The sequence below is a fragment of the Schistocerca serialis genome, chromosome 1 (assembly GCF_023864345.2).
Source record: "Schistocerca serialis cubense isolate TAMUIC-IGC-003099 chromosome 1, iqSchSeri2.2, whole genome shotgun sequence".
In the NCBI taxonomy this organism is placed as follows: domain Eukaryota; kingdom Metazoa; phylum Arthropoda; class Insecta; order Orthoptera; family Acrididae; genus Schistocerca; species Schistocerca serialis.
Window position 1 is genome coordinate 1,196,461,404 of NC_064638.1, and position 11,554 is coordinate 1,196,472,957.

Genomic DNA, 11,554 nt, shown 5'->3' on the forward strand with positions numbered 1-11,554 from the left:
CATACACTGACCCATTTACTGTTGGTTCCGCAAGGAAGAACGGTCCAACAATCCTCATGTGCATTAACCAGCATCAGACGTTTAGTTTAGGGCTGTCATGAACATGTTCAATGACAACGTGAGGATTTTGCGAACCCCAAATCCAAACATTATGCCTATGAACCCTTCCTGATAGATGAAAGGTTGTCTCATCTCAGAACAAACATCTTTCCAGGAAGCTGGCATCCATATCAATACACTGCAGCATATCCGCAGCAAATTGTTGTTGGCGTGGTTTGTCGTTCGGCGTCAACTGTTGCAGAATTTGCACTTTGTAAGCACAAATACGAATACGCTGGTGAACTACACAGTGCAATGTTGATCGAGGTACATCAAGTTGCCCAGATGCTTGACGAATTGACTTACGTGGGCTTCAAAGAAACGTTTGTGTGATATCCTCCACTGTCTCTTCTGAAACTCCTTAGTGTGCACCACCAGAGTGTTTCAGAACACTGTCTATTGCCGGAAACTTCCTACACAATTCCTTAATTGTTTTCACATCAGGTGGATCAAATTCATACACACGACGATAATTTCTTTGCACAGAATCGGCGATTTTGTTTGTGCTAAAGCACACTGCTTCTTGCGCGCGCTGCTGTGGAGTCGCCATTTTCACTTCATGCGACCATGCTGCACTTTGGCGACGAGACTTTGCACTTCTGACGCGGGAATATAAATTCTTTGAGATGGTCTCCAATGTGTGGTTCATTTTTCACTGTCATATCTACTGTGGTTTTTCTGTCCTGGGTCCTTGAAATCAGGGAGATTTGAGTGGGACATGCTGTATTATAGGCCCTCTGTTATTTCTGACTTAGATTGTTTGCTGTTATGTATCATCTTGCAAAATCATCAGAGGATCAAAACGAGTTTAAGTATGATTTAGACAAGATATCTATATGACGCAAAAAGTGACAGTAGACTCCAAATAATGAAAAGTGTGAAGACATCCACATGAGTACTAAAAAGAATTCGCTAAATTTAGGTTACACGAAAAATCGCACAAACCTAAAGGCTGTAACCCCAATTAAATACATAGGCATTACAATTACAAATAACTTAAATTGGAATGATCACATAGATAATGTTGTGGTCAACGCAAACCAGCAACGCAATTTATAGGCGGAAAAATGTAACAGGTGTACTACAGACACTGGTTGTCCCCAGTTTCAGGGAGCATTGCTGTCCGGTGTGGGTCGACATCAGATAGGACTGACGAGGATATCGAAAAAGTTCAAAGAATGGCAGGACGTGTTGCACTATCGCGAAATAAGGGAGAGAGTGCCATGGATGTAATACACGAATTCGGGAGGCAGTGATTAAAACAAAGGCGTTTCTCGCTGCGTCATGAAATTTCGATGGCCAGCTATCTCCTCAGAGTGCGAAAATATTTTGTTGGCGTCCACCTACATAGGGAGAAATGATTATCATAATTAAATAAGAGAAATCAGAACTCGCACGGAAAGATTTAAGTGTTCGATTTGGCCGCGCGCTGTTCAAAGTGGTTCAAATGGCTGTGACCACTATGGGACTTAACATCTGAGGTCATCAGTTCAAATGGTTCAAATGGCTCTGAGCACTATGGGACTCAACATCTGAGGTCATCAGTCCCCTAGAACTTAGAACTACTTAAACCTAATTAACCTAAGGATATCACACACATCCATGCCCGAGGCAGGATTCTAACCTGCGAGCGCAGCAGCCGTGCGGTTCCAGACTGAAGCGGCTAGAACCGCCGGCGCAGTGCTTATTTGCTCACTGACTTCAAACAGAGGCGGTGTGGTCATATTAATGCGACTTGACCTACACTGAGGTGACAAAAGTTACGGGATAACTCCTAATATCCTATCGGACCTCCTTTTGCCCTCGTAGCGCAGTAACTCGACGCGACATGCGCTCAAAAGGTCGTTAGAAGTCCCTTTTATAAATATTTATCCATGCTGCCTCTATAGCCGTCCATAATCATGAATGTGTAGCCCGTGCCGGATTTTGAGCACGTCTGATCTCGCAATTATATCCCATAAATGTTCGATGGGATGCATGCTGGGCGGTCTGGGTGGCCATTTCATTCGCTCGAATTGTCCAGAATGTTCCACAAACTAATCGTCAACAATTGTGGCCCAGTGACTTGGCGCATTGTCATCCACAAAAATTCCATCGTTTTTTGGGAGCAGGAATTCCTTGAATGGCTGCAAATGGTCTGCAAGTAGCTGAACGCAACAACTTCCAGTCAATGCTCGATTCACATGGACCATATGACCCATTCCATTCCATGTCAACACAGCCCACATAATTATGGAGCAACACTGAATTGTTGACAACATGGGTCCATGGTTTCGAGGAGTAGGCGCCACTTTGGGGCTCTACCATCAGCTGTCGCCAACTGAAATGGGGACTCATATCACCAGGCCACGGTTTTTCAGTCCGTCTAGGTCTAACCGATATGGTCACGAGCCGAGGAGAGATGCTGGAGGCGATGTCGTGCTGTTAGAAAAGGCACTGGCGTCCGTCATTTACTGCCATAGCCCGCTAACCCCAAATTTCGCGCCGGCCCGAGTGGCCGAGCGGTTCTAGGCGCTTCAGTCTGGAACCGCGCGACCACTACGGTCGCAGGTTCGAATCCTGCCTCGGGCATGGATGTGTGTGATATACTTAGGTTAGTTAGGTTTAAGTAGTTCTAAGTTCTAGGGGACTGATGACCTCAGAAGTTAAGTCCCATAGTGCTCAGAGCCATTTTTTTGAACACTCTCGACACTGTGGATCTCGGAATACTGAATTCTTTGACAATTTCAGAAACTGAATGTCCCATGCGTCTGTTAATTCCGGCCGTGCGCCATAGCACCCCGGAAACGTTTCCACGTGACTCATCCGTGCACAAATGACAGCTCCGCCAATGCACTGCCCTTTTCTACCTTGCGTACGCGATACTACCGCCATTCGTATATGTGCATTTGGCTACTTCCGTACCCTGTGTGTAAAGCATATATGGAAAAAAACCTTGTGAAAGTGTCTGGTGTCACATATTTGTGTTTCCTATGTGTGACAATTGGAGGCCGGGTTGGGGTTGGGTTGTTTGGGGGAAGAGACCAAACAGCTAGGTCATCGGTCTCATTGGATTAGGGAAGGACTGGGAAGGAAGTCAGCCGTGACCTTTCAAAGGAACCATCCCGGCATTTGCCTGGAGCGATTTAGGGAAATCACGGAAAACCTACATCAGGATGGCCGGACGCGGGATTGAACCGTCGTCCTCCTGAATGTGAGTCCAGTGTGCTAACCACTGCGTTGGAGGCCGGCGCTGAAGGAAAATGATGGCCTGTGTGGCGCGGCCGACGAAGGCAAAATTGGCGAGCGTAGTGTGGGACTGTGAGGAGGAGGACAAAGACCCTGAAAAAAAAAAACGGTTGAGTACTTGCACTTGAAATCAAAGGATCCAGTTTCGAGGTTTGCACAGTCTGCCAGAAAGTTTCAGTTCTGAACCTGTTTCAGTCCTTTGATTTTTGTAAAGTGGTTCTCAGAACTTTTTTTTTAACATACGAGGGTTGCCCAGAAAGTAATGTGCCGCATTCTTTTTTCTCAGCCGAAAACAATACTACGAATGCGAAACGTTACGTACGTATTATTTGAAATCTCCTGAGTGAGTGGGCCAAGTTTCCGTCACTTCCGACAGATAGGTAGCAGATGGCGTCTGTAGGAGGACGCACGTCACTAGCAACGTGCCGTCATTGAATTTTTCACTGCGGAGAAAGAAGCTGTGGGGAATACTCACAAACGCTTGTGCAAAGTCTGTGGAGCATCTGCTGTCGACATAAGTGCAGTTAGTCGCTGGGCACGGAGGGTGAGATCTTCAGAAGGCGGTTCGGCGTAGCTGCACGATTTCCGCCGCGCGGAGTGGCCGCGCGGTTTGAGGCGCCATGTCACGGGCTACGCGGCCCTTCCCACCGGAGGTTCGAGTCCTCCTTCGGGCATGGGTGTGTGTGTTGTTCTCAGCATAAGTTAGTTTAAGTAGTGTGTAAGTCTAGGGACTGATGACCTTATCAGTTTGGTCCCTTAGGAATTCACACACATTTCAACATTTTTCCACGATTTCCAGCGGTCGGGGAGACCATCCACGGCTGTCACACTTGACGCACCTGACCTAGCCCCCTCGGACTTTTACTTGTTTGGGTCATTAAAGGATACCATTTTTGGAAGACATTTTGAGGACTATGAGGAGGTGATTCACACAGTGAAGCACTCGTTCCGCCACCAGGACAAGGATTGGTACCGACGGGGCACAGACGCTCTTGTTTCGCGCTGGAGGAAGGCCATAGAACGGGATGGCGATTATGTGAAAAAGTTGGGTGTGTAGACAAAACACCATTCTTCCGTATTGGTTAAAATCAGTCTTGGTTGCAATTTTAGTTTTTTTTTTTTTTTCCAAATACGCGTTTCGCCTTATTTAGGCATCTTCAGGTTAATCTTGATTTGTTATTTCTTAGAGTGGTCCTTTAGGCAAGGTAGCCAAAGGGCATGGACGCGAGTGAGAGTAAGCTTACTACCTGAGCCCCATTTTATTCTGTTACTCGCTCCTGTGAACGGGAACGCTTTATGCAGATCTTGGAGTCACTAGCGTCCATCTAGAAAAGTTTTTACTGAGTTTAACGAAGGTGTTTGTTGGCCTGATGTATTCGACGATGCCCTTTGGCTACACTGTCTAAAGGATCGTTCTAAGAAATACCCAATTAAGATCTACCTGAAGATCCCTAAATAAGGCGAAACGCGTAAAAAAACTAAAATTGCAACCAAGACTGTTTTTAACCAGTACTGTTAAGTGCTGGTTTGCTGTATGCCACATCTGGATTGGAAGAATGCCATTCTTTCGTGTGTGTAGTTCTCATTATGTTCAGTAACGAATTGTTGGAGAAAAAGATGCGTTGCATTACTACTTAATGGGCAACCCTCGTACGTCCATATTCCTTGACTTCCGGAAAGCGTTTGACTCGGTGCCCCACTGCAGACTCTTAACTAAGGTACGAGCATGTGGGATTGGTTCCCAAATATGTGAGTGGCTCGAAGACTTCTTAAGTAATAGAACCCAGTACGTTGTCCTCGATGGTAAGTGTTCAACGGAGGTGAGGGTATCACCTGGAGTGCCCCAGGGAAGTGTGGTAGGTCCGCTGTTGTTTTCTATCTACATAAATGATCTTTTGGATAGAGTGGATACCAATGTGCTGCTGTATGCTGATGATGCTGTGGTGTACGGGAAGGTGTCGTCGTTGAGTGACTGTAGGAGGATACAAGATGACTTGGACAGGATTTGTGATTGGTGTAAAGAATGGCAGCTAACTCTAAATATAGATAAATGTAAATTAATGCAGATGAATAGGAAAAAAGAATCCTGTAATGTTTGAATACTCTATTAGTAGTGTAGTGCTTGACACAGTCGATTAAATATTTGGGTGTAACATTGCAGAGCGATATGAAGTGGGACAAGCATGTAATGGCAGTTGTGGAAAAGGCGGATAGTCGTCTTTGGTTCATTGGTAGAATTTTGGGAAGATGTGGTTCATCTGCAAAGGAGACCGCTTATAGAACGCTGGTGCGACCTATTCTTGAGTACTGCTCAAGCGTTTGGGATCCCTACCAGGTCGGATTGAGGGAGGACGTAGAAGCAATTCAGAGGCGGGCTGCTAGGTTTGCTACTGGTAGGTTTGATCATCACGCGAGTGTTACGGAAATGCTTCAGGAACTCGGGTGGTAGTCTCTGGAGGAAAGGAGGCGTTCATTTCGTGAATCGCTACTGAGGAAATTTAGAGAACCAGCATTTGAGGCTGACTACAGAACAATTTTACTGCCACCAGCTTGTATTTCGCGGAAAGACCACAAAGATAAGAGAGATTAGGGCTCGTACAGAGGCAGATAGGCAGTCATTTTTCCCTCGTTATGTTTGGGAGTGTATAACACTCCTGTCCGCTACTGCTATACCATAACCTCGAAGCTGGAGGCAGTTTGCAAAACAGAATTATTTTGTTAGAGTAATTATGGTATAAAGCAACAGAGCAGTGTTACCCTCTGAGAGGAATTTTGTTATGTTGACCGTGTTGTATCTAATGGAGATGGCTTATCGGAAATAAAAGTCAGAATTACGTAAATATTCGAACAGTAACAAACAATATTTTTGCTTGTCTACACTGTTTAAAGAATAAAGAAAACGGTCGCCAGCCTAATTAGGCAAGAGAATGATTAACTTTCTTGTTTAAGAAAATAGATATGAGTAACTTCAACGGACAAACACAACCTATATTTTGCCACACGCGAATGCAATGAACTCTGACACCTGCATATGTTCACGGTTAAGATTGGAATCTGTCAGAGGACAGACTATTTGCATAAATACACTCCTGGAAATGGGAAAAAGAACACATTGACACCGGTGTGTCAGACCCACCATGCTTGCTCCGGACACTGCGAGAGGGTTGTACAAGCAATGATCACACGCACGGCACAGCGGACACACCAGGAACCGCGGTGTTGGCCGTCGAATGGCGCTAGCTGCGCAGAATTTGTGCACCGCCGCCGTCAGTGTCAGCCAGTTTGCCGTGGCATACGGAGCTCCATCGCAGTCTTTAACACTGGTAGCATGCCGCGACAGCGTGGACGTGAACCGTATGTGCAGTTGACGGACTTTGAGCGAGGGCGTATAGTGGGCATGCGGGAGGCCGGGTGGACGTACCGCCGAATTGCTCAACACGTGGGGCGTGAGGTCTCCACAGTACATCGATGTTGTCGCCAGTGGTCGGCGGAAGGTGCACGTGCCCGTCGACCTGGGACCGGACCGCAGCGACGCACAGATGCACGCCAAGACTGTAGGATCCTACGCAGTGCCGTAGGGGACCGCACCGCCACTTCCCAGCAAATTAGGGACACTGTTGCTCCTGGGGTATCGGCGAGGACCATTCGCAACCGTCCCCATGAAGCTGGGCTACGGTCCCGCACACCGTTAGGCCGTCTTCCGCTCACGCCCCAACATCGTGCAGCCCGCCTCCAGTGGTGTCGCGACAGGCGTGAATGGAGGGACGAATGGAGACGTGTCGTCTTCAGCGATGAGAGTCGCTTCTGCCTTGGTGCCAATGATGGTCGTATGCGTGTTTGGCGCCGTGCAGGTGAGCGCCACAATCAGGACTGCATACGACCGAGGCACACAGGGCCAACACCCGGCATCATGGTGTGGGGAGCGATCTCCTACACTGGCCGTACACCACTGGTGATCGTCGAGGGGACACTGAATAGTGCACGGTACATCCAAACCGTCATCGAACCCATCGTTCTACGATTCCTAGACCGGCAAGGGAACTTGCTGTTCCAACGGGACAATGCACGTCCGCATGTATCCCGTGCCACCCAACGTGCTCTAGAAGGTGTAAGTCAACTACCCTGGCCAGCAAGATCTCCGGATCTGTCCCCCATTGAGCATGTTTGGGACTGGATGAAGCGTCGTCTCACGCGGTCTGCACGTCCAGCACGAACGCTGGTCCAACTGAGGCGCCAGGTGGAAATGGCATGGCAAGCCGTTCCACAAGACTACATCCAGCATCTCTACGATCGTCTCCATGGGAGAATAGCAGCCTGCATTGCTGCGAAAGGTGGATATACACTGTACTAGTGCCGACATTGTGCATGCTCTGTTGCCTGTGTCTATGTGCCTGTGGTTCTGTCAGTGTGATCATGTGATGTATCTGACCCCAGAAATGTGTCAATAAAGTTTCCCCTTCCTGGGACAATGAATTCACGGTGTTCTTATTTCTATTTCCAGGAGTGTATAACAGATAACGGAACACACTATTACTTTCAGGGCTTATTCGAACCGAATAAGTTTTATAACATTACTATTAATAATCACTGCAGAATCATTAATTGGACATAGGTCCAGTATTATTGCTCAAATATTATCCTAGCTGACATAAAATTATAAATATAGTTCACTGCATTATTGTGAACTGGTCACAGGTTAAATATCTCTCAACTAAATACTATTCCATTTAGAATGAAAGTTAAATGGAATTCACTAACAGGTTACTTCTGACTGTCTTTTGAATAAAGAAATTATGGTTTTCATAAATAGTGGTCTTCCTGTTACTTGTTGCATAGCATTAGCACAATAGACAAACTGTGGATCCTGTTATACTATTAATATGCACTTCCAATACACAAGAGAGACAAACACTTAGCAATCATGAGCATATAACTTTCTACTATTGCAGTTTTCCACTTTTACTACAGTGAAACACAATGTTGACAAATTTGCAAGAAACTGGCTCACCTTTTAAAATTTACTACAGGCAGCACTATGATCATTAACTAAGCAAAACTTTATAAGCCTCAATTTTAAAAACTTTTAATCTTTAAAAGAAACAGCAAATTGTCTTTATTACCACAGTCTTCTATTTTCAAGTAAATGATTAAATAGGTGACTTTGAAACTTCACAAAACTACATTTACTACCTCCCACAATTTCACTAAATCCACAGTAAATCTGAATATTCTCTTCTTCCCAAAGGTCAGACAACGTTATTTGATTAAATATTTGGCTTTGAGGCTTTCATTTTTTCCCCTATCTAGGACACTCGGTAATCATAGTTCAAATAGAGAGGAACCTGAGAGGTGTTGTGATAGGGAAAAAATCAAGGTAGGTACATGAATTCATTTATAAGTTACCATATATTTGTGCACACTAAAACATCCAACAAGTTGATCCTTCACTGTACTTATTATAGTATTCCGTTACAGTGATTGCGCAATGTGGTGGCAACTGCATGTTGGTAGGTGAATTTGCAGGCAGAATTGCTGGACTCTGTCCCTTCTTGGTGGCGATGATGGATACCAATTCCAGAATCGTTCCACCTATTTATCCATCCATCCGAGGCATCGGTAAGCGGCAGGAAGAGCCTCTCTCGGAACCAGCACAAATACAACTTTTACATGGCAGTGCACAGTTTGGTAGTTCGTCCCGACTGACTCTTGTTCCACCTTTTCTACCTAAGCCAACCACAACTTCCCCGCGCTACTCAGTTCCGTTCCCGAGGGGAACGACTCTATCTCTTACATAAAATTTAGCTAAGAACCCTAAGTGAAGGTCAGCAGTTTACATAATAGAGAACAAACATTTTAAATAAAACAGAACCTTTGCACATATTGACATTTCTAAAAAAAATTGTTTAAACAAATTCCAAATATATACAGTAAGTTTTGTCCCTCTCCAACTGGGACAAAGAATTTAAATGACAGATATACTACATTGCTTAGAATCAAGCCATGACATCAAAGTTTTTACAAAGAGAGGAGTATATAATTCTGTGTTATCGATTCAATCAAACAACATTTACAGAATCTCAACAATGTAACATTAAATAAGAAAACAAAATAAGCCAGTAGAGTATTAGAGATATGGTGTTACAAGTGGAACAGGGAGAGAAGAAGCTAGTTGTGGTACGAGGTACCCTCCGCCACGCACCGTATGGTGGATTGCGGAGTATGTATGTAGATGTAGATGTAGATCGTAGCCACCGAGTACCTGTAATCCTGTAATAATACCAGTTAATTCCGATGTCCTCCCCTGCAGATGTATCGACAGTTCGTCAGACGACGAGTGCGACTGCTCGGACGCCTCGTCGGGGCGGCTGTTCTTCTCGCTGGACTGCGCCTCTGGCGCCAGCACGACGCCGCTCGTCGCCAACAACACGACCAGCAGCGCCAGCAACAACAGCAGTGGCTGCGGCGGCGTCGCCACCAACCACGTGCAGCTGCAGCAGCAGGCCGCGGGCGCTCCACCGCCGGCGCTCAAGCGCCACCAGCTGCAGCTGCAGCTGCACGACCACGACCAGGGCGGCGTGGGGTCGTGGCCGACCGCGCGACGACCCGCCCCCGCCTCCCACAGCATGGTGCAGCTCGCCAGGAGCCTCAACGACGTGCCCAGCGCGCCAGAGTTCGTGCTCTAGCACAGGCGGACGCCCAGCACGGGGACCGGCGCCAGTCCACCGCGGCCGCCACTGTCCCAGCGTCTCAACAGACAGTCCAAACGTTCCGTCGACGAGTGTTGGCTTTGAAAGCAGTGCACAGCTACCACAGGACGATGGCAAACGGACGACGACAATGTCTTTGGGACCCACTATCAATACTCAGCAGCTGTACCAAATACGAACGTGGATGTCCAAAACAGCCATTGGGCTGCTCTCAGGGCAGTGGGATGACTTGCTCACACTCTTTCAATACTATGTATGACCATTTCTAGTGGAATTCAGTGAGACTCTCCGCAACTAAAAGTGGCGCCAGAGAGTGTCTGTAGTTTCAGCTACATCAGAGAAACTGTTTAGTGCACTACATACTAGTTACAAGTTGGACTTCAAGACGGGAACGTAGTCATTAGTCTCCACTTTGTCTGAACAGATCACGTTCACCACTTGACGGAGTAACTCGATATAATTATGATTTCCTTCCGTCCCGAACCTCAGTCCTTCTCTATCATGTTTTGAACCATTCAACTTCACTCTAATATTTTCGCTTTCATTGACATTTCATTCTTCCGTACTCATGGAGAGTGAGACAACTTTATTACCTATGTCATGGAGTATACTTCCGAAAAAAACTACACCTCATAAAAATCATAAATATCTAACAAGAATATTTCATGGAGGGGGTAACTTCTCAAATAAAATGAGTAATCGAGTAGAAAATTGTACCTGAAATAACTCAGCTGTCTATTGCAAGACTTGCCGTGTGCCTGAGTCGTATTATACGAGCTGATCAAGCGTCTCTTTATGACATTCTGCTTACTTAGTATTGATGAAGATAATCGATTGACATTATTGTTAAATCCGCTACATATAGCGCAAGCGTCCTACTGTGGATGGCGCAATATTGCTACTTGTCTGAGAGTCAAGAATCTTAACCAGTTTAACCTGTTTCTTTCGTGACAGTACCAGGTAATACTGCATTATCCATTCCTCGTTGACGGCCTATCATTATCATACATAGCTGTCGCTAGGCTCACCATCATCTCATTTCGCTTGTGATGTCTGTGCCAACCAATATTTGGCGCTATTCTAGAATACATGACGTAAGAGACGTATTTACAAAAACTTACCTCTTGCATGGATTAGCATGACCTCTTTTAAAGTTTGATATTAAGTATTACAGTCCGTCTGTATAAATTTCCTTGATCTCTACTCTCCTATTGGCAGTGTGAATGTCATTGAGTCATTGACTGAAATTAAAAGCAATCAATACCGTGTTCCTCAAGAGTATACTCTCGCTAATATTATCTCAAATTAATAAAAGTTAACTTTCTCAAAAATTAGGAAATGCAAGTGATGGGATTTTCTGGATAAAATTCAATGAATTCTTGTCAGGAGAAACGGTAAAATGTCAAATATTTGAAATAGGAGAGATGTGCAGCAAATTTAGCTTGATTGGGCATTACAAAATGTAGTACCTTATTATTTCATCAGATCTCAATAGATAATTTCAACCATACTACACACTA

General features: G+C 45.5%; 1 protein-coding gene across 1 annotated transcript in view; it reads left to right on the forward strand.

Annotated features, from left to right (window-relative positions):
* The window catches only part of LOC126456526 (uncharacterized), a 427,095-nt gene extending 416,854 nt beyond the window's left edge, over positions 1–10,241 (forward strand). Inside the window, exon 10 of the mRNA XM_050092278.1 lies at positions 9,635–10,241. Coding sequence (XP_049948235.1) covers positions 9,635–10,010 — 376 coding nt within the window. The 3' untranslated portion in view covers positions 10,011–10,241. The remainder of the gene's footprint in view (positions 1–9,634) is intronic.
* Positions 10,242–11,554: the final 1,313 nt, after the last annotated feature.